This window comes from Sphaerodactylus townsendi, linkage group LG03 (assembly GCF_021028975.2).
Source record: "Sphaerodactylus townsendi isolate TG3544 linkage group LG03, MPM_Stown_v2.3, whole genome shotgun sequence".
In the NCBI taxonomy this organism is placed as follows: Eukaryota; Metazoa; Chordata; class Lepidosauria; order Squamata; family Sphaerodactylidae; genus Sphaerodactylus; species Sphaerodactylus townsendi.
In genome coordinates this window covers 61,255,574-61,279,677 of record NC_059427.1, presented here as the reverse complement: position 1 = coordinate 61,279,677, position 24,104 = coordinate 61,255,574, and the positions used below count along the sequence as shown (strand labels likewise).

The following is a 24,104-nucleotide window of genomic DNA, read 5'->3' as shown; positions in this document are numbered from 1 at the left end:
TTACAGTATAGTTTGGCAAGGTTTTTCTCTCTCAAACAAGTGGAGCTAACAAGTGCTGTGCTTAGAATGCTGTGATCTCATCTAAGATTATGGAAATCAAAAGCTTGGCAAATTATATAACACAAATCATTCAGTCATTGAGATCTGAGAGACAGAGAGAGATTATAACTATAATTCCCTACAAACATGTTCCAGCAAGACTTTGAAGAACACTAAATGTTCCAGACCCACCAAAATGTTCCACACCCACCAAAACATCTGCCATGAATACATGAAAGCTAGCATATATGACCACAGCCTCATTGCTATTCATGAGCCACTTATATGCTGTCTGTGTTTCTGTATAAGACACAAACTGATTGCTGGTAAGTAGAGAATGTTATAGACTACATTTAGAATATTTTAAACACAAATTGACAAATTTTAGGCATACCTGGGAGCTGGGATATTACACAACCCAGAAATTTTTACTACTACTGTTTAGCAATAGCCTTTTATTTATTTAATATTTATTACAACATTTATATCCCACCTTTCCTTGTGGTTCAAGGGCACTCACCATAATAGTTAAAAACATGTTCAGCTAAAACCAAAATAAAATAGTAAATCTCAAATCTCTCACCCCTCGAGCGAGGAATCATAGCTGCAGGTACAGAACTTTGAACTTATGTACAGGGGTTTAATTTTTGCCAAAGTGCTTGGCATACCAACAATATAAACTTTCAGGTTTCATTGTGGCATCTCTTTAGTCCTTTCTGCTCAATAATCAACTCGAAAGTGCCTCAAATCTGCTGGAGCCACATGCTTGCACCGCGAAACAGAAAAGGAAGGGGGAGTGGAGAGGAAAGTACCAGGGCAGAATTGTCAACATTGGCTTAGGGTTGAAACTTGTACAAGTACCGATGTAGAACCCGAGGAAAATGTATGTAAATGCAGAGTAGTATGTTAGCTACTTCAAAAGTAACTGTCATTTGTTCACAGCTTTCTTCATTTCTGGTGACATACATGTTGACATATATTATACTTAAAACGTTCAATGCTAAATTTGGATATTGTGTAGTTGTTACCCAATTTATTTCATCCTTTAGCAGCTTTCAAAATGATGATCAGAGATTCATTATCTATTAATGTAGAGAACTCTTGAGTTTCCCTTAAAATTCTTGTCCAAGTAATTAGGCTTTGGAATATTACAAGTGGGATGCACCCAAGGACTGCATCCCCTTCCACCACCACCATTATTTCCTCTTTTCCTTTCCTGAAAGACCCATTGTCTTTCCCCGCTTCCATCTCTCCTTCCACCCACCTGCCAACCAGCTTTTACCACCTCCCATCTTCTGCTTGCCCTCTTTTCTTCCTTCAGCAGCCTCTCTCTGAGAAAAGTCTGGCTGAACTTCTAGGGCTGGGATCAGGTCAAATGCTGTAGGCAGTGGTTGCTGCTGGACCTGTCCCCAGCAATTCCTGCTCTGTCAGGGGAATGATAGTAAATGGAGATGGGACCCTTTCCAGTTTAAAATTAAAATATATAGTAGGCTTAGAGTATTTTGTTATATCCATCAGTCAGGATTCTGAGAGCTAATTAGAATCATTCAAGGAACTTGCAATAGCCCCGTGATTTTTTTTTTTACTTTTTTCTTTAAACTTAATGACTGCCCCATGGCACATCTCAAATTCCTTCTAAATTTCTTTTGGTTTTAAAGAGTACCTTACCATGCAATTAGCAAATGCTGTTTGATGAATGTTCATGTTACTAGTTTCATTCTTCTTTGGATCTTAACCATTCTACCCTATTTGCTACAGAACGATTACCTTGTAAGGGAAATGTTGGCAGAAGCTGCTGTTCTCTGGTTCAGTAATTGTCATAAATTAGGGCACTATCTTCCTTTGCTGGTCAAAGAACTGAAGATTTTGATGAGGTATAGGCTGAGGTCCTGGAACCACCTCAAAATGGAGCATCTCAGAAAACATGAGTCCCTTTTGATGTCTCAGAGGTGCCCCAGGAGACTGGGTTAGCTTCTTCAGCCTGGGGAACAGTATTGCCTCCAACTTCAGATGTGGGCTTTGACCCCTCCACCATAGAACCTTCCGTTGCCCTTGAGGTGCCTACTCAATAAACCACTCAAACCCCATAAGGCCCCCAAATACCCCAGCCCCACTGGATCATTCCCAGCCATTACCTTATCACTCACAGGTATTACTGGCCATTGTGCATTAAGAGCTAATGGTCTGATCCAGAGTTTTTGCATTCAGACCTTTGTGCAGGAGCACTTAAGGCCACAGTTTACATTCAAGCTTTGTTTGAACAACATCTTAGTTCCTTGTTCATGCAGTTTGTTTTCTCCAAATTTTCAAAATTAGGGATTTTCCTTCCTTAGGTTTGGGTTAGATTGTCATGGGCACTAATTTCATATTAAAACATTGTTCAATAAATGCAGTACATATATCAGCTTGCCTTCTTCTGTGTTCATAAAAGTGCTACGTAGATTCTGTTAATGGCAACTAAAAATGCCCCTGGTGTGTGTGTGTGTGTGTGTGTGTGTGTGTGTGTTGACTTCTACTGCTGAACAAGCTGCTTTCCCTGATCTAATCCAGTCTCTTCATCTTGAGGAAGGAAATGCATTCTGATGGATCCTTCTGGTAGTGTTGTTATGTAGAATTATTTCGTTGCCTGCTTTTTACTGGAGCAAGGAAGTTCATCTTAATCCTCAGCTCTTAAAAGAAATTTTAGATTATTTAAGCAGGAAAATAGAGCACCAAGCTTTTTACTCGCAATAAAACAAAACTGTTTCCTTTTCCCATCCCAAGGAAGCATTATTGATGGTGTTCCCTTGTTGCATAACTTCCTTTCACATGCTACAGAGGAAGTGCCGTGGTCACACTGGCAAGGAACAGATAGAGGGGGAAGGGCTTTGAAAACGGAATGTCACCTTTTGATGAAAGGATAATCGCATTGAACTTGTCCTATAATTACTGCCAAAGAAGCAGTTACTAAATGCAGCTGAAATATAAAATGGTTAAAAAAACATTGTGCGGTGAGATAAGATTGTGCTTTAATTAGTTAGGGAAGTTTCTGTTCACATTTGTCTGGGAATAAATGCGGCTGAAATATAAAAAGGTTAAAAAAAGACATTGTGCACTGAGATAAGGCTGTGCTTTGATTGGCTAGGGAAGTTTCTGTTCACACTTGTCTATACTTACCACAGCACACACTCTCTCCCTTTAGCCAAAAGCACTTTGTCATGTTGATACTGGCAATGCAACCGCTCTGATTTTAAAACTGGGTATGAAAGAACTTCTTTTTATAATTTCTAATACTCAGCCTAAGGCTAGAACAGCACAGCAATGTTAAAGGACTAAGTTCAGAAGTAGATTGGAATTCCCACTATACAGCCTTTGGGAACAGGACTTCAGTAATTAACTCTGAATCAACTCTTTATCATAATGACAACTGTTGCTCTTCCTCTAATTGTTTGCTTTGGCTTCCACTGCTAGTCACCCAGTTAGCCATCTGCTCAACCGTTCTTCCAGGGCGCGTTTGTATTTTAATGTTCAGTTATTAACATCAGCAATATTGATGAAATACATGTAAATATATATCACTTTCTTTTAAAAAGTTTCTAAAGAGTGAAGTTGTGTTATACTTGTATCTGCAAACAGTTATGAAGTGACAGCAAGTCACTGGAGAGATGTATGGGGGGGAAGTCCCCAGTTTTTAATTATTCAACTTTAAAAACGTTAACACCTGTGTCTTGTTCTCCTGCATGAAAAGGAACAGCTGCAATCATAGAAAATGTAGCTGAAGAAAGTCGTGGAATATAGCAATTATCATTCCCCAGCTGTTCTTTAATCCCTTTCCATATCCTTCTCAAAATTATTATGAGTTTTTAATATCGCAGCAGTCCTCTAGAAATCAAATCAAAGACTGCACAAGAATGTTCATGTTCTATAGTGATAGTGTTCTTCAGTTAGGTTATAATGAGGTACTTTTTGTAATATGGTAAGACCTGTTTGCTTGCAAGATCCATTCACTGTTGTGGGCTGAATACAGAATCCATGTGGAAATGAATGGTGACTTTCCAGCTTTGGTGCTCAATGAACTAAATCTTAAAGTACCTCTCAACTAGTGACAGTACCAAGAACCAGATTAAATGCCTGTTTCATCCCTGACTGAAAATAAAATATTGCATGTATTGTCGAAGGCTTTCACTGCCGGAATCACTTGGGTGCTGTGTGGTTTCCGGGCTGTATGGCCGTGTTCTAGCAGCATTCTCTCCTGACGTTTCGCCTGCATCTGTGGCTGGCATCTTCAGAGGATCTGATGTTGGGAAAGCAAGTGGAGTGTATATATATATATCTGTTGGAGTGTCCAGGGTGGGTGGAGAAACATTGTCTGTGAGTAACAAAGAAGGCAACCAGGTCAATAGTTGAGGGCATCTGAATAGAAGTATGAGTAACAATGAAGACTATAGCATGGGAGTAACAATGGAGATAGCAAGGTCACTGGTGGGAGCATCTGAATAGAAGTATCCTGGCCTTTGTTTCTTTTGTCTAAGGCCATCCTGTGTTTGTGTGGAGCTGGTTAGACATTGTCTTGACTCTAGTATTTTTCAACACTGGCAGCCAAGTTCTGTTCATTTTCATAGTTTCTTCCTTTCTGTTAAAATTGTCCATGTGCTTATGGATTTCAATTGCTTCTCTGTGTAGTCTGACGTAGTGGCTTTCAGAGTGGTCCAGAATTTCTGTTTTTTCAAATAATATTCTGTGTCCAGGTTGGTTTATCATGTGTTCTGCTATTGCTGATTTTTCTGGCTGAAATAGTCTGCAGTGCCTTTCATGTTCTTTGATACGTGTCTGCGCGCTGCGTTTGGTGGTTCCTATTTAGACTTTTCCACAGCTGCATGGTATGCGATAGACTCCTGCAGTAGCTAAAGGATTCCTCTTATCCTTTGCTGAACATAGCATCTGTTGAATTTTCTTAGTGGGTCTGTAGATTGTTTGTAGGTTGTGCTTCTTCATCAGTTTTCCTATGCGATCAGTGGTTCCCTTGATGTATGGTAAGAACACTTTACCTCTAGATGGCTCTTTATCTTTGTTCATGTGGCTTGTTCTTGGTCTTGCAGCCCTTCTGATTTCTGTATTAGAGTAACCATTAGTCTGTAGAGCCCTGTTGATTGAATCACCTAAACAGGGCTCTACAGGCAAAAATACCATACCAGTATTTTCAGCCAATTGCACACTCATTTAATTCATTTTGTTTCATCTGTAGGCTGCCTTTCTGCTTTCAGGCTCAGGGCGGCTTCCAAAAATCCACAAGAATATGATGATGATGTAAATTACAATAAAATCAGAGTTAAAGCCTATCACAATAATTATAATAAAATATTAAAAAAACTTGATGGCAACTATCATGCAATATTAAATAATTAAATTCCTATGGCTATAAATAAGGGAAAGATGGAACAGTAAAGGAGATGGAAGTCAAAGATAAACCCCTTTGTTGCCTCAATCATAAGCCTGGCAGAACAGCTCTATCTTAAAGAATTGCATCAGAGCCCTGGCCCTGTTTGAGACCAGCCAGATCTCGTTCAGGCCGGAGATAACTAGCAAGTTGTTGTTTGCTGACCACTGTGCTCTTCAGGGTACATAACAAGAGAGGTGGTCCTGCAGACACGCTGGTTCCAGACGGTTTAGGGCTTTAAAGGTAAGCACCAGAAACTTCAATCTGATTTGGTACTCCACCTGGAGCCAATGCAGCTTGTTAAATGTGCATTTGCACTGGTTGAATGTGCGTTCGCTTGTTGAATATGCATTCGCACTGGTTGAATGTGCATTCGCCAGTGTCCCAGTTAGGACATACTTCTTCATTTTGCACCAGCTACAGTTTGTGGAGCAGGCCCAAGGGCAGCTCTATGTAGAACAAGTTGCAGGAGTCTAGCCTTCAGATGACTACTGCATGGATCACTGTGGCTAGATCAGATTGGGACAGATAAGGTGCCAGTAGCCTTGCGTGATGAAGGTGGAAAAAGGGCAGGTGGGCCACCTGTGAGCCTTGAGCCTCCATCGATAGGGAGGCATCAAGAATCACATTGAGACTCCTGACGGTCGGCATCAGTAGAAAATATCCAGTGCTAACCTGCTATTCTGATCCTGGAAAAATCTTTATAAGAATGGCATTTATTCAGAATTATTTGGGAATACAAGATATATACAGCAGACAACATCTCTGTCACCACTGTGGAACGGTTAGTGGAGTGGATAGGTGGGAACATCTCCATGGACTTCAAGGTGACCCATATTAGTGCAACCGTTAGGGCAGAGGCACAGGCATTGGTTCTTAGGCACAATTGCTGCATGGCTTACCTTCTTCATCTTTTAGTTAAGGGTGCCATTGGTCTGAGTTCTGCAGAGAATCCCAGGCTGGATGCTGACACACATGATTTCCAGCATCTCCTCCAGAAATGCTAGCATCTCATAGTCACTTGGCTCTGCTGAACTTGCAAAAGTGCCCACCCCTGCTTAAGATTGTTGTTTTGGGTTTCTGTGAATTTCCCTTGGTTCTTTAAAAAAAACCTGCTGGGATTCTCTGGTTTAACATTGGTTCTGTTGGGCTTTCATTGCCACATTGGCCCCAGATTCTGCTTGGCTTCTCCATTACACATCGGTTCTACTGGTCTTGCCAAAGTGTTCACCCCCCCTCCCCTATTTCTTATTCATTCTCCTGGAATTCTCTAGTTTCATGGTTCTTTTGGGCGTTCCACATTGGCTTATGGTTCTGCTGGGATTTCTGGGCTTTGATTTGGATCTCTTGGGCTTGAGCAGCATTGAACAGTGGTTGCTGCAGGCATGCCCTTTTGCTTTTGCCCTGGAGGGAGAAAAACACTTTTTCCCCACTGGAAACAATTGTGGATGGATGGAGGCATCTTCTTTAGAGGCCCATAGAGTAAGACTTCCTGAACCAATCTTTTTTCTTTTGAAACTTTGGGGTTCTTCTGTGGATGGGAACGAGCAGCTTTGCTGAAAATTTGGTGCCTATAGCTTAAAACAACCCCCCAGAACCCCAGATAACCTTCCCATTGATTATAATAGAGCTAAATAAATTCAAATTCCCAAATAAAACCCAAATACAATACCGGTATTGGAATTTAGGGACATCTGGAAAACCAATGTTTTTCAGCTCCAACATACTTGAATCTGAAATATAATGAGTTTTTAATTCAAATCCCTATTAGAAATCCATCAGCAAAAATTAAAAACGAACAAAACAAAATGAACAAAAACCAACTCCAAAAACCTTAAAGCTTTTAAAAGAAAATATCAGTAAAGATGGCATCCTTCTTATGCAGCATATTTCGAAAAGTACTTGGATAATCTAGATTGCAATCCCACTTTTGGGTATCTCAAATCCTTTGTGAAAAGTTAGGTTATGCATATGTTGTAGCAACTCTGTTCTTTATGATGTTCTCTATTTAGCACCTGTTCCAGGAAACAGGTTCCTTTCCTTTTTAAGTGAGTCATGTTTACTTCATAAATGTGTTTTGTATTAGGACTTTAATTTCCCAGGTTCCAGTAGGATTGTTGGGTGAATAGCATGATTGCTTTTAAAATATGCTGCAAATATATATACAGATGTAACACATAATAATGAATCAGAAATGTTTTTCTGTGTGATTTTGTTTCATAAGAAGACTGACTCATAGTACTGTACACTGTAGATGATTGTGCAGAACTAATATCTCAGTATGTGGGACAGAACAACAGTTCCCAAGGTGTACACTGTTTTGATAGTGGGCCTCCCCAGATCATTGGGTGCTCTGGGGAAAATGTGCTCAGAAACTGATTTCCATTCTTCCATATGGGAACTATATTTTCTCTGTGGATATATGCTGTCAATATTTCACAGACCTTTGGCTGAAAACTCTTGGCAAAAGTTGCAGGGTCAAATATAGTAGACCCTAACCATTTGTTGGGTTCTGCTGCCTCCCAGTTCAAAAAATGCCCTAAATTTAACTGGAAATTACAGTGATGGTATAATTGAAGAGAAATCAGGATGGAGACTATATCACTTTATCAGACTGCAAATAAATGAAATTGCAAATCACTTCGATACAAATGGCAAGGGTCTAATGTAGATGTTTGTGACAACTTCAACGCTGATAACTGAGCTGGCATAATTTTTTGCATTAAAGTTAAACATTTTTGGCAGAGGAAGCTTTTGTGCTGGTGTTTAAATCAATATTATTTCAGTCCAGTGTCTCCTGTCTTTTAGTAATTTAAGCATTGCCAACAGAGATGTCTACTTTATAATACTGTGGAGAAAATGGAAACAGATCAAATTTTTGGGAGTTCTGGTTCTAAACACTTTATCCAACACATAATCTGGATTTTGTTTTTGTGCCTTTTTGGTTTACCTGGTACCTAAGTCCATTTAATTGATTAAAGCAATAGTCACCTACAATATAGAATCAATATCTTTGACAGAAATGTAACTGCTTTTGATAAGTAATGGCAAGTAATGTGTTTAGAGCTCCAGAATAGATTAGAAGAAGAGGGACAAGAACCACAAGGTTAAAAAAAAGAACAAAGCAAAATAGGGTACAGGGCAATGATGTGAACAGAGCTCGAAACTGACTTTTACAATCTTAAGGAAGTCATTTTTGTCACAAACTCTTCATTGTTTACGTTGAGTTTATGTGAAATAGTTTTTCACATGTTATTGTATGTATAATTAACGTTTCCATTTCTACATTCTTATGTAACGGCTATGTGGCTGGAGGGTAGCTATTTTAAATCCCTCCCATGCAATTGATCTGTGTGGAAAGGCAGTATACGGATATCTTGCAACATCTTTCCCTCCTTAACAGACACGGCTCAACACATTTTGTCTTCCCTGAACAATTAAAGATGGTTGTGAAATGTGCTCTGTTATGTGAGCAAGCCAGAACATGTTCTAAACTCTTTCTCCTGTATTTGTGTAAAATTTGTGTGGTCTGTCTGTGCAGTTCGTGTGTATAGTTCATGCTGCCTGTTGCTGTAAGTAGGATCCTACAGTGCAATTTCTGCATCATTTAACACATCATGTTAAATTAATATTTATGCTTTCCTTCAGTTCTTTTTTCAGATTTATGGTTGGTTCGAGGTTTTTGTAGTATGAGTCATATTGCATTGTTTGATGAATGTCCCATCCTATTAACTTACTCTGCATAATCCTCTTTGAATCCTAGTAAGAAAGGTACACTATAAATAATGTAAATAAATGACTAAATTTTATACTCTTCGGATGTACTAAATTGGGATAACCAGTGATCACAAAGTAGGCCTTTTCTTCAGGGAAGTTATCCTCTATACTCATTTGACTTTGCTGACTGTTTACACTGAGCACCAAAACAAACTGCTGCATTTTAAAATAGAAATCAGATGTTTATTCAGTGCCATGTGATAGTTTGTTAGCATAAGAATAAACCATCCACTGCTTACGCAGTGGATTATGCTAGTTTAACATAGAGTGTATTGAGGTAGTATTTATCTAGGTATGCCATTTAGCAGAGAGCCAGTATGGTAAAGTAATTAAGATGTCAGACTAGGATCCAGGTTCGAATCCCCACTAGTGCCATAGAAGCTTGCTGAGTGACCTTCGTCCAGTTAAACATTCTCAGTCCTGACTTTGGCTAGTATTTGAATAGGAGATCTTCAAGGAATACCATGGGCCTGATGCAAAGGCAGGCAATGGCAAACCACCTCCTAATGTCTGTTGCCTTGAAAACAAGATCACCATGACAGCTGTGACTTGATGGCAAAAAAACCCAACATCAGTTATTTAACACTATGAAAAGAATGCTTTGGCTGTTTCCGCACGGCCGTCGAGGCGCCTCCACGCCGGTAAGAATTCTGCCGGCGTGGAGGCGGAGGCCGTCCGCATGCAAGCATGCGGACGGCCTCTGGACAGGCCGGCAGGCGGCAGGCGGCTCCGATGTAGCTTCGCCCCTCCCCGTCTCTTCACCGTCGCCGCCGCCTGTTGGCCGTCGGCCCTGCCCACGCTGCCCTCCTCGACCTCCAAGGGTAGGAGGACAGCGTGGGCTTCACGGCCAGCAGGCCGGTAATTTATTGTGACATGGTGAGTGGGACGGGGAGGGGAAACAGCGTGTTCCCGGCGGTGCTGTTCGCACCGCGCCGCCGGGAACACGCTGTCTGGGGAAAACAACCCTTTAAAGGGTTGTTTTTCAGGGCGGCCTGACGCCGCCCTGGGGGAGGGGGAGCGACGCCAGGTTGGCGCTGCTGCTTAGCAGCAGCACCGCCTGTGCGAATGGCTCCCTGTGGACGGCGTTTATCCCGTCCCCAGGGCGCCATTTAAGGGCCGTGCGGAAACGGCCTTTGAGATTTATCTTGTTGTTCTCTGTGATTGCTTTCTGTTTAATCAACAGAAGTTGCTTTCCTAATCCATGAATCCAAATTCATGCAAGGAAAAGAAGGATAATGTGTAATTTAGGGAAGAATATTCCTGGTATATATTGTTTTAGAATGGATTCCTGGATCGAGCTTTGGTTGCTGTAACTGGGAGTGATTCTTATCAGTTACAGTTAGCAAGCTGGTGGATCCCTTTCAAGACATTAAGGGCAAGACACTTTGCTTCTTATTCCAAGGAGGAAGCTGATTATACCACAAGATTTTTTTTATTTTTTACCTGTGAGAGAGATTGAAATCTTTTATCCTAGATACAAGTAATCTTGCTTTTTTGTTATAAAGAAGTTGACCACCAGATCAGAAGTACATTTTATATCTTCAAGTGATGATAGTCGAACCTACATTAGAATAGCTGAAGACCCTGTCCATGTTAAATAATAGGCAATATGAAGAAAGGTTGGGTTGCTTGGGAGGGAAGGTGCCATGGTATAGCCCAGTCTTGAAACCTTAGAGTCACTACTTGGATGGGATACCACCAAGGAAGCCTCTGCAGCAGAAGACAATGGCAAACCAACTTTTCTTCTCACTTGCCTTTTAGTCTTCTTGCTGGGGTCTCCATAAGTCCATTGCAACTTGATGGTACATATGTAGGATTGCTTGGATTGACTTCTGAAACCTAATGAAAATACATTATGATTTTTAATCCATGGAAGTAGTTAGAACTTAAGTTTCTAGCTGCTATACTGAAATTTATATAGTGCTCAACTACTAACCGTATTTGCAGTTGTATTGGCGTGGCATCTTCATATGGGCTTTGTTAAATTATTTAATTAGAGGATTCTTAAATTTGGTTCTGGTGGGTTTTTCGGGCTGTGTGGCCATGGTCTGGTGTCTTGTTCCTAGCATTTCGCCTGCATCTGCGGCTGGTGTATCACAGAGGGAAGTCTGTTACACACTGTTCCCTCTGTGATACACCTCTAAAGATGCCAGCCACAGATGCAGGCAAAATGTTAGGAACAAGACTCACCAGACCACAGCCACACAGCCCAGAAAACCCACCAGAACCAGTTGAATCTAGTCGTGAAAGCCTTCGACAATACATTCTTAAATTTGTTTATTGCAGCAAGCATCCTTCCTCCCTTCTAGTAAATGTGACCCATGCTTGCCTTTCTCCTTTTTAGCACCTGCTGGTGCTAACCGTGCTTCTACCTCACTTCCCAGGACCATCTGTTGCTTTCTACTACTGCATGCCACCCCTCATACCTGCCAATCAGTTCAACTGAACATAGGGTTACTGCATAGTGGGCATTGAAGGCCCACATTCACTGCACTGAGGAAAAAGCAGTGTGGGTGCTCAGCATTACCTGGTGCTGGGAATGGGGTCAGAATGAGTCTTTGCTGACCCTTCAGCTCAGCCAGTGTTGTGTCCCCAGTGGCTATTCTAGTTCAGAAAGCTAGTGTGGTGTAGTGGTTAAGAACAGCGGACTGAAATCTGGAGAACTGGCTTTATTTCTCAACTCCTCAATATGAAGCCTGCTGGGTGATCTTGGGCTAGTTAACAGTTCTTCGGACCTCTCTCAGCCCCACCTACCTCACAAGATGTCTGTTGTGGGGAGGAAGGGAAAGGATCTTATAGGCCACCTTGCGTGTCCTTGCAGGAGAGAAAGGTGGGCTATAAATCTATACTCTTCTTCTTCTCTTGAGTTGTTAGCTTTCCAAAGGGTGGCTCCACACATAAATCAGTGATACATTGTGTTGTGCAACTTCCACAGACAATATTGGCTGAATTAGCTTCTGTTTTCTTGCTTTTATGTTTAGATAAGCGAACAACTCAGCTTTTAGAAAATACCTTCTTCAGGTGATACTAATATGCTAAACAGTCACAAAGTCATAAATTATTGTTACGAACACAGGTTCCTTCTTTTTGTATCAGTTCAGGGTAAATTAAGAAACCATTCCATGAGCCACAAATCTTCTGCTATTTATCAGCTGACAGTATTGAAGTGTTTTATAGCGAAAATTCATTTTGCAGCTTTGCTGCATGGCCACGTGTCAGGAACACACTAAGGTTATTTGCAGCCCTATATTCAAATCACAAAAAAGCGGCTTCTTACACCATCACTCGCGCTGGGATTAGTGTGCTCTTTCTCTCGTCCCTGTTGATCCCATAAAATAGATGTAATTGTGTTTGTACAATAGCTTAAAAAGATCAAAGTAGGTCCCATATGAGGAGAGTCTGTTGAGAGCCAAAACAAGCTGTTTGGCTTGTAAGCAACTGGAAGCCTTTAAGGTAGTGACTCATATCTGCAGCATTCTCGGCATTGCTGACTTCTCTGTAGAGTACTACTGTAATATTTGTTAACTGTGGTACTAAAGAAATAATCTGGGTTCCTTTGCTTCAGTGATTGTCAGTCAGAAAATGTCAAATTCTTTAAATTCAGATTATATACCATATTTGCTGAGCTATTTCAGTCTATTACATTTTTATTCTAGCTTTCCTCCAGGGAACTTCAGTTGGCATCCTAGGCCTTCTTTTCTTTTTCTATCCTCACAATAATGTGAAGTCGATTGGACTTGACTATAAAGTAGCACCCAAAGACATATACTGAGCATGATGGTTAGTCAGGGATTTGAAATCTAATCTTCCCAGCTCTATTTTGAATCAAGCCACTGTATCACATGGGTTTTCAGCCTTTTGCGTAGACTTGCTTATGTTCATGTTTAAAATGAAATGTCCTTAACTGATTTTTGTAGTCTAAAACTATGAACAGACTTCATCAGTAGTTTCCTACCTGAATCATTTCCATAATTTGTTTAGAAATCTCTCTCACTTCAGATTAATTGTGGAGAAATTTTCAGCTTCAGGCCTGATTCACACATGCAAAGACAACGAGGTAGAAGATCCCTGAGATGGTAGAAGGAACAGGACCATTTAAGACTGCAGTTGGGAGATTCCCACTCTAAGTGCTCCTTTCCAGAAAAATGTCCCACACATAGAAAACTAATACTGTAGTTATACAGAAAACAACACACACACACACACACACACACACACCAATCCTCTTCACTTGATGTGCTGGTTTTCTGTTAGCAGGAAGTTTTTAACAGAGGGAGAAGGACACCAAAGTATGGTCTCCCAAGGTCTATCCCCTCAGCCTGAATTGGTACAACTTATTCTGTTTCCTTGGGTCTCTGACATTTTTATTTTAATTTCATTCTCTTGCATGTGTGAACCAGGCAGCGTTGTAGTAGTGCATTCACATACTTGCAACACAGATCTTTGTAATTTCCATATAACCATACAAGCGTGTTGGATTTCTGCCATAATTAGGTTAAACCAGCGTTGATGTAAAGGCAGAAAAAGGGACAGGGTCCTCAACAGACAACAAAAGCAAAACCAAGACCTAGGAAGCAAGAACATGAGAATTATAACAAACTGTATATGGCATACTCTGTCTCACCATAGGAAAAAAACCATTTGCTACATGCTGGACTGTCTTTGTTTTGGAATGCTCCGTTTGAATCCCAGTGCCTACCTAACAGAACTAAGTAGGCATTAGTACCCAAACGGAGCATTCTAAAATAAATATGCATGTGGCAAATGAAGTTACAATTTTGGCTTTTTCTTTTGGTGAGATAGAGTATAACAAGGGGTACTGACCAATGATCTTTCAACAATTGTCTCCCTATGAAGGTGGATGCTGGTGTGTCAGCAAACAACAAAGGAATCGGGAGAGATATTCGGTTACCCCACATTAGACAGAGCATTTTCTGAAGGGCTCATCTTGGTCCCTTGTTTCTAGACCAAGCAAAATGTTCCGGTGGCTGATGTTCAGCATGCATTCCAAGGGTTGCCAGTTCCTGATCTAAACCTGGCAACTAAGGCAACTTCCATGCTTTTGTAAAAGAATTACTGCAAAAAAGTCCCCCCCCCCCTTCTAGTTATTTTCTTTTATCTCTTTACTTGGCATATAATTGTAAATTATTTTGTCAGTTATACTCCCTATGGCCATTTCCCTCTTCATTTGCATCATGTCTTGGACAGCCCCATCCAAGGAGCTTGGTGCCCAGCTGTGGTGCAACAGCCATTCTGCCATGCCCCACCATCCCCAAGGAGGCTTTCCGGAAGCACAGAGAGGCTTAAAATGCCAGAGAGATTCCCCACCACCAGGAAGCTCCCATTGGGTTGAATAGACTTACACCACCTTTTTGGAACAGTAAATCAGCAGCCTCAGCCTCAGCTGCCGGTCCCAGGGCTGACTAATGTCATCTTCTCTCCTGGACCCATCCTCGATGCACCAGCAGCAGGGGCATAGGGATGCTGGTGCAGTGTCCCATGCTACACCCCACTGCTGGGGAGAGTGGCAGCAGCCACATACCAGAGGATTCGCCCATCTGCGAGAGTTAGTTCTCTAAGGAGGGCAAATCCACCAGCACAGCCATGCGCCACTCCCACTGGTGGATTCCCGTTCCCCCCTGAATGGGACTGTTAGACAGTTTACTGCTGTATCAGGAACTTCCCTTTTCCTCAGCAGTTTTGTACAGCACTTAGTACAATTTTAAGGATTTTTAATTTTGCTTGAAGTGTTGCTGCATAACTGTTTAGCTCACCAGCTACAGAAGAAGCAAGAATGAAACCAATATGTCCTTTTCCCTTAATTCCTTCTCTATTTGAAAAAAGAAAAAAGTGGAGGGAAGTAATTTAGCATTCTTTCATATAATATAGCTGGACTGCTTTCTGAGCAACTCAGGCTCAGATTTAAAAATACTCTAGCAAATGTATCTTGAACACTCTGAGCACAGCATTTCCAGCCCTAAAGGCTGGGTGGAAGCTGACTGAAGTTGGGTCCACCCCTGGGAATGCCCCAGCCGCCCCCACTGCACCAACATCCAATCAGATGCCAGCATTCCTCTGCAGCAGTGCCTACTTCTGGGTTTCTCCCCCGTAGAGCTGAGGGGCACCAAGTCACCAGCACCTTTGCCTTCTCTGCCGGTGGGGATGCCCTTACACCAGCAGCGGGGGGCAAATGCACCGGTGCAGCCCCATGCTGCCTTCATCAACCTGTTCCCCCCATCATAGGTTTGGACCATAAGTTGTTTAATTTTTTTTATCAGACTATATTATTTACTAAATTTCACAAGTTTTGTTAATTTCTATTATTTTAATCAACTTTCCTCTGAAAATGGCATACATAAATACACATAATTGTTACGTACTAATACTGGTGATATACATGCAATGGTATAACAGTAATGTGACGTAATGACATATTGAACATCAATAATGCTAAAGTCCAATCATCCCTTTGCTCTTGTAGGAAATGTAAAGATTAAGTGGTTAAAGTGGTGAATATGTTCCAGATGTTTGATGTGTAATGCCTCTAGCTCAGCTGTGTTGGAATGAAGCAAATGTGAGTGATTGCAGCAGAGGCCACTTTGTTAATTGATTTTGGTATGGATGTAGTACTCAAATGTTATACAAAAATATAGAGAGATCAAAATTCCTATCAACCGACTATCTGCCTCTCCTTCCTATTTAAAATCTTTTAAGATGCTAATATTTCTGTATTTATATTAGTGCATAGAACATAGCTTTGTATATAGACTGATCACAATCCATTTATCTGTCTATGACATATGACAACTTAGAAGTAACATATTAAGCATGAAAAATGCATTATTTTCCTGTTCCCTTCTCCCTTTCTTATTTTTTCTAGCTCTCTTTGTGTTCTGTAAGGTAAAACAGAATGAAGTCTACCATGACTTCATTCTTCAGCTAAAACAAATTCATCTAAGAAACGGGTGGCAACAGCACTTTTTCATAGGAAGATCAGATGAAATTAAATGTAATTCTCCCTATTGAGAAAATGTCTTTTTTCCCCCGAAAAAGAAAATTTCCAGTCCAATTGACATAATTACTAAAGCACTGTCCAAACCAAAAATGTGTGAAAAGCATCAGCTTTTCAGCCCTTCAGCAAAGAAATGAATTCATGCTGTCTTAACACTGTGTGGAATCTGTTCCTACCTGACATGACTGTGCTGTAGATAAGAAATGTCTGATTTATAGAGTCCTGTGTCTAGCATCTTTACTCAAAGTGTTTGCTTGAAATAACAATGTGGCAAACCTATATTGCTTTGTGCTATATTTGCCTTGCCATGGAGAACGGAGGATGAGTTTCGAATTCAGTTGCTGTAAGAAGAGTTTATAGTAAAATAAACATAGCCAAAAGAGGCCTCCTTTCTCAGGTTCTATTTACAGATAGATTCTTTGCTTTTATTTCCACATCCTTGATCCTGATTTGGCCACTTGTATTTGCACTGGCTAGGCTTGCATTTCTGGAATGATGCCTTTTTGAATAGACTTCCTTTTGATTTTTTTTTAATCACTGTTTTGCTTTTGAATTGAGAAAACTCCTGTTTAAGCTTGGGTTATATCTCTTCAGTGTTGTGAATATGTTCAAAATGTTATATATATGTTGGTACTGACAAGATTTATTTGTTTAAAATTGTTTAGTTGTTCTGTATCAGTAAACATTTGAATGAAATGTTTTACAGGAAAAAAAATTCCCTCCTCCTTCAAAATTACCATCTTGGAGTTTCTTCTGCTATTTGATTCAGGAGGACCAGAATGTATTTTAAATTTAACATTAAACCATTGGGTGCGTAAAAGCTATCCAAGTAGATCTGAGATAATGAATGACATTTTTCCTTCTTTTTCATTACAGATCTGGGACATGAGTGATGATGAGACACTCTGAAGATCCACAGTGAAGTGAATGACAGCTGCCCAGAGGTTGCATTGGTGTCTTTTATCAGTCATTTAATGAGTTAATGATTGCTTGCTTACTCTGACTGTTGCAGATATATACATTAACTCACATCTCTGATCAGAATGAGACAGTATCTCAGTTTCACTAAGCAGTTCTACTGTGAGTGTAACTCTCATTTTTATTGTGTGCTTATTCATCTTATCTGTGACAATGAAAATTCTTCTTTGTATCTTTTCAGTTTCTAAATACATCTTATATTTAAAATGTCTCTTAGGTAAACATTGTTCTTGTTTTCTCCAATTTGAATTTTCTTTTTTAATATACATTCTGGACTATTTGCAACCTTTGAAACACCAGTTTAGGACAATTGAGTCCTTGTTACCGAGTTGGATGATCAGGATTTAGTCACATTATTTGGGCAAAAAGGAAATTTAAGAGACCTGGATATTTAGGGCATCAAAGAGATACTGAAATAGTCTAGCTATTTTGTAATCCACATTGATTTTGTATTGTGTTGCCAGCTGTGCAGAGATTTTTCAGATTTTAGGACCTATAAGAATAGAGGTGGAATTATTCCTCTACTGAAGTCACATTGATAGAATGTGCACCTCATTTTAATGCTGGCATGTTTCATACTCTGCATGCAATAGGAAGGATGAGACACAATATCAGTTAACTGGCAGCAACAATCGTTCGATTCCCATATGTATTTGCAAACTGGTTCCCATCCAAAGGCTTCTCAGCCCTAAGATTGATGGGTAACAGAAATCTGAACAATTGTAAGCCCGTCTGGGATCAACCTAGGACATTTATCACTGATTGATCATAAGACAAAATATTTTCAGAGATCTGATTCAAAAGAAGAGCACAGCTTGGTCCATGTACCCTAAGGAACTTTGGATATATATTACAGACAGAAACACTCTTCTGTCATTTAGAGGTAAAAAGGTTTATGAGGGTTCATCCAAGCCCTGAATATATTTAATGTAGGTCTTTAGATACTAGCCACATGATGCCTAGACTATGTGTTTTTAAATAATGGTATGGATTACCAAAAGGATGATTCATTCACCCTTTTAAATGTTAAATATGTTACCTATGCACATTGTAAGGAAATATGCTTTATTTTCTATTTATTATTTTAATAGCACTATTTCCACAACTTCTCCTTTCATCCCCTAAATAATAAGGAGCTGAACAAAATGTTCAGGCCTGCTTGCCAAGATTAAACACTTTCTCAAGTCATGTATGAATTGTTTAAAAAAATGAAAAGGAGCTGAGATTGTAGGTCATGACATATCACTTTGATGTTTTGGTATTTTCTAATGATGCATATTGTACACATGACACAGCCTTACACTGAATCAGACCATTAACCCATCACAGTCAGTATTGTCTACTCAGATTGGCAGTGGCTCTCCAGAGCAGAGGCGTAGCTGGGGCATACTGCGCCCAGTGCGCTCTGCATTTTCCACCACCACCCCTGGTTCCCCTACCCCCCCACACACTTATCTTGGTTCAGCCTGAAAGTGCAGCTGGAAAAGCAGCCTGTTCACTTGAAACTGAAAACGGTCTGGTGGGAACTACACTTCCCAGGAGACCTTGGGGCTCACACTGCACTTTCAGGCTGAACTAAGATAAGTGTGAGTGACATGGGGTGGGAGCAATTTTCCGGCCCCCCAGGCATGCACTTGTTTCAATGTGCAGCCCCTGCCCCCTGGTAGCTCTGGCTCTGCTCCAGAGGTTTTTCATATCCTCTACCATAACTGGAGATGCAAAAGATTGAACCAAGCTTGCGAAGCAGCTACTCTATCACTAGCCACAACCACCTTCCTGTGCTTGCTGAACTATGTCCTTGTTTTGTTTGCTTGTTTAATCATACATTTGCTACCAAGTAACTGTAAATGCACACCCTGTCTCAAAAACGATATTTCAGTTGGAGAATTGGACGAATTCTCTGCCATTCAAGAAGTACAGATTTGAGGAATGATAAACATGTAGTGAACATCAGATCTGAAATGGAAAGTCCCGTGCTCATTTGTATGCAAAAGAAATCTTTCAGTTTAAACTAATGAAATAAATTGCATAATAACTCTCAGACTTCCTTTGCTGAGGAAATTCAGCTCCTCTGCTGACAGACTAGAAGTCACACTGGGAAAAATTAATACTCGACAGCTTACTCTGAGTCACCCTCATAGACGTCATTGGTTGATAGTGAAACAGGAAACTCTTGTTCTGAAATTCCACTGCCTTAATTAGCTGAGGGTCACAAACATCTTGGTGTCTCCCAGGAAGAGTGTCTACCTTGACAGCTGAATTATCAAGACTGAATTTGTCAACTAAGTTTTTCTCATTGAGCTTTAGCCATATATGACATTTTAGGCACAGGGTAATATGATGTTTCCTTGCCTAGTAATTCCAGTAACCCAGGGTTGTATAAGACTGAGCTTGCTTCCTGTACATATGCTTCCCAGATGTCTGTGTTGTGCAGAAGTGGCTCCACTGTGATTTGGAAAACCTTATGTTGTTTAACTTTTATTGTTTCTTCCCTGAAAAACTGGGATGGCACTCTTGCTTGCTTGCTTCTAAAACCATTTTCTTTTTGTTGAATGTTTTAAGCACGTATGGAGAGGGACATAATGAAAGCTTTTATTCACATGAATGAAACATATATTAAAAGAAATTCCAAGCACTTTTGATCACTGCCTTGTGTACACAGACAGCCGGCTTCTGGCAATTCATCTTCTCATCTGCTGTTGTTGCTGTATAATGGGAGAGGTTGAATTTTGAGTTTTAGAGATAGAATGGGTGTGGATTGAACTTGGGTATTTTTGCTAACATGGCTTTTCAAGATTAAAAAGAGAACTTCAGTAAAACTTCAAAATGTTGCCCTTTTTGCTCTAGTTTCAGAGAAAATCCGGGCCATGAATGTTGGAGACCTAATTTCTGTTAGTCATCTGACAGACATATATGGTAACCTTTCTCTCTTTAATGAAATTAGTTTTAACCTGTTTTAAAATGTAACTTTTTACATTTAATCCAGTTTTATGGTATTTTCATTGTTGATTCTTTGTAATGGCCTTTGGTCTCATGCAATAACACTGAACTGAGCAGCCTCTAGAAAACCAACCATAGTCATAATACTTAGGGGACCTCTCTAGTGAAAGTAAAAAAGTGACATATCTAGGGGCTGCTTTAATAGTTTGAGAATGTGGTAATTTTAAAAAGTAGTGTAATCCCACTTTGCCACTTGTATACCGTGTGTTTTGGGACCAAATATATTGCTGATGATATTATCTGCCATCTTGGAATCCAAGGTAGCCTTGATTCCCTTTTTCAGATGAAGCTACCTTATACTGCCTGGTGGTCTATCTTGCCTAATACTATCTGTTCTGACTAGGAGTGACTCTCAAAAGTGGGTTATCAGCTCTATTCAAATGTCTTTTTTATAGAGGAATGGTGAGGAACTGTGCCTGGGACCTTCCACATGCCAGATTTCTGTTCGCTGCCTTGATCACAGTGCAGTCCTGCATGGGTACTGTGTGTGCATAAGACTGCCATGCCAAAATTCCTAAACATGTGAAGTCTCTTTCCCCCACAGCAGCTTCCTTTCTTTTTTCAATTCTTTTTGCCTGCACAGAGAGGGGTTGTGTTTTGTAATAGCTTTGTTTTTGCATGGAGGTGTTTTCTTCCTTTTCTGATAAAAAAAAACACACTATATTTTTTCTTCTTTTGACTCCAAAGTTTCTGTGCTCTCGGAGATAAAGTGTTTTTTTCATTGAACTCTGTGAGAATTTGCCCTTTTTTCTCTTGTGTTATTCTGCAATAAATTAGGGGGTTCTTTCTGCCCCACTCTATGGCTCAGAATTTGTCAAAAAGTCTTCTATAGAAAATAAATGGGCTGCAGTTCAACTGTATTGCAGACCATGTGCTCTGCTTACTTTGTCCCGGGGAAGATCACAATGTCTCTGGACTTCCTAGTGAAAAATAGGAGGGGGGATGTGGCCTTAAATAAATTTCTGCGACTAAAAAGACTCACAATGATTTCTCCATTTTCACCCAAATTCTTTCTGTTTTGCACCCAAACATCTGGTTCATGACTCTAGAAGTTCAGAAAATACCTCTGTTTCCAATGCAATCATACCTGTTTTCAATTCACAGTTCTACCCCTTGACCTCCAGGGTCTTTACAAAAATTATGACTGTAGTTGTCGCTCATCTAAGATGATTGTGGTACAACAATTTTCCTTATCTAAAAAACTGCTTACAGCAACTCATTTGTAAGACACACTGTTCACTTTCCCAAATGAGTCTTTGCTCTGTCAAAGGCCTTCAACGCCAAGTCAATTTTGAAAAATCCAGTCCAATACCAACTCAGAGAATCTGTTTCCTATACAGAGTCTTAGACTCCTCCCAACTCAAAGACTCTCCCCCTCGGGGAAGGACTGATGCACTTTATACGCAGACAGGATATTTGAAAACTCAGAACAAAATTAACAGTGTGGCTTGAATTTGAGAGAGAGAATCCATGAAAACTTCAGACTTGACTGTTTTTTGCTGACTGGGAGTACAATAAGCTGTTCAATGTGTCAGGTTACAACTAGCCTTACCCATTAAAAGATTGCTAGGTCTCTTAGCCTCCACCACCCTTGTGGTCCCTTATGCGAGGCTACCCATGAGACCTCTCCAGTTCTGAGGTATCTGCCAATTCAGTCCCTTTTCATACTAGTAGTGTAAGAGGTTCAATATCCACAGAAAATTATCTCATCCCTATTCTTCTGGGCGAACAGAGACAACCTTGGCTGTGTGGACTGTCCCTTACAGATCTCTGTGCACTCCACTAGAGCATGTCATCTCTGCAGCCTTTCATTGTGGATTGTCCATCAACAGTTTGCAGTGCACTGGTCTTCTGATCTTCTGCCTCTACCTGTGCTAAGCACTATTCCATGGCTACCAACACTGCAAAAGAAGCATGAGTAAGGAAGGCAGTACTACAGACTTGATTCAGCTACAGCTCGTGCCTGCCTCCTTACCATGGTAAAGCAGTATTCTCTCTTGTGGGACTTCACAGTGGACACGATGATGCGAACACGGTCGAGTTTACTCCAGGCCCACTGTGAGCTCTATTGTTTTTTTCTCTATTATCTGATATATTCTGTCTAGTGGCAGCCTTGAAGAATTGGGAGAGAAGTGCTCCCCTTCCTCCTCTCATGCTCAAAAAAGGTGGGAAGCCAGCTTGGGGAGGGGTGAGCTTCACATATTTAGGACCTTTTGTATTCTCTACAGCAGGCCAGTACACATGTGGTATCCATGTGTGGCTTCACTTGTTACCACTCAATGAACACCAGTTGTTGGTAAGTGCAGCCTTTTTTTTTTTAACCAGACAATATGGACTTTCCCTTTTTAAGTGCTGGCTGTGTTGTTCTCTCACAATAACTGTTGTATCTGTGGAAGGAAAGAAGGAAAGAAAGACTATCCAGCAAAAGTGATCCAGGTGCTGAAATAATGGCCTGGGCATCAATTATTTTTCTGGATCATATTCAGAGTATGAAAGAATGAGTGGTAAGAGCTACACATTCTGCTTATAGCATGCGGGGGCGAGGTTGGCATTAATCCAAAAGATCCATGCACACTCAGCAATGTTTGTTTGAGTTAGTGCTGACCATGGAAATGGTATATTTGTTGAGATGCAGACCACCAGTGGTGTATTGGTTCCCTAGGGAACGTGTCTGAGGATGGACAGCTAGGAGAAACTGGGGCCACTGTGATTGCTACTACTGACATTTAGGAGAACATGAAGCAAAAACGGACTTCCTTGCTGCAAGGAAACATATTTTTTTCATTTTGCTTTGCGATTCCATCTCAGACTTTTACTTCTGAGAAAAAATTATGGAACTAGTGACTATCTTGAGCATTCTTTTAGGGGAGAAAAACAACTCAGTTGCTCAAACTGCTTTCTCCTGCAGTCATCTGTTTTAATTGACTTCTCCAGAATCATGAGAACTTTTTGCAGGACATTTTTCCTTTCTTTGTTCATCAGGATTGCTAGCTTATGGCAATAGATTAAGGCTGCAACTGTTGAATCAGTTCTGAAACACTCAACGCTTGATCTGAATTAGGTTTTAATGCATGTGAAGCACATGGGTACATAGTAGGTAGGCATTACTGCTTTGGGCAAAACTGAAATCATTCTCATTGGTCCATTTAACCTATGAAGAGCAAAGGGTGAATCAGTACACAAATAATATTACTCAGATCTACTGAAACTGAATATTAGTGAATTTGCACATGAGTCATCCTGGGCAAGAACTGACTTTGAAAAGCTAGTTAAGAAATGAGTCTCAGTCAAGTTGTCGGCAAGCTAAAAGTGTCATGTAATGACAGAGTAATTGTAAAATAGCTCTCTTCTTACATTATCATCGCCCTTAGCATTGATACATATGGGATCACTCTAATCCTTACAACCAAAATGTGAACCAAGTCAGTGGATTATTAACTCCATCATACCAGTGGAGTTGGAGTGAGGCTGGTAGATAGTGGCTTCCTTATGCTACCCAATCAATTCATGGCTCATGAGAAATGGGAATGGGGCTTTCCAGCATATTCACTTAATTGCACACGGACTTTTGCTGTTAACATTTAATGTTGCAATGTGAAGCGCACACACACACACACACTTTAAAAAATCTTTACTAACATTCAAGACTTTTTCCTTGCTTTCTTGTCATATAAAATTGATTCTTAGAAAGTTCTATTTATAGGTTACTATATATACATATACAAAAAATACAGCATTGTGGTATTTTCATAATCATACTGGGACTGCATATAAAATATTGCTTTACTCCCATTATTGATTATATTTGTAGGACAATTTCACTGTCTCCCACTCCCACACAAGTTTGTTTGTTTGTTTGTTTGTTTGTTTGTTTGTTTGTTT

General features: G+C 40.3%; 1 protein-coding gene across 1 annotated transcript in view; it reads left to right on the top strand.

Moving 5' to 3' along the window:
* The window catches only part of ATG7 (autophagy related 7), a 102,345-nt gene extending 84,912 nt beyond the window's left edge, over positions 1-17,433 (top strand). Inside the window, exon 18 of the mRNA XM_048487870.1 lies at positions 17,121-17,433. Within this exon, the coding sequence (XP_048343827.1) occupies positions 17,121-17,153 (33 nt within the window). The 3' untranslated portion in view covers positions 17,154-17,433. The remainder of the gene's footprint in view (positions 1-17,120) is intronic.
* Positions 17,434-24,104: the final 6,671 nt, after the last annotated feature.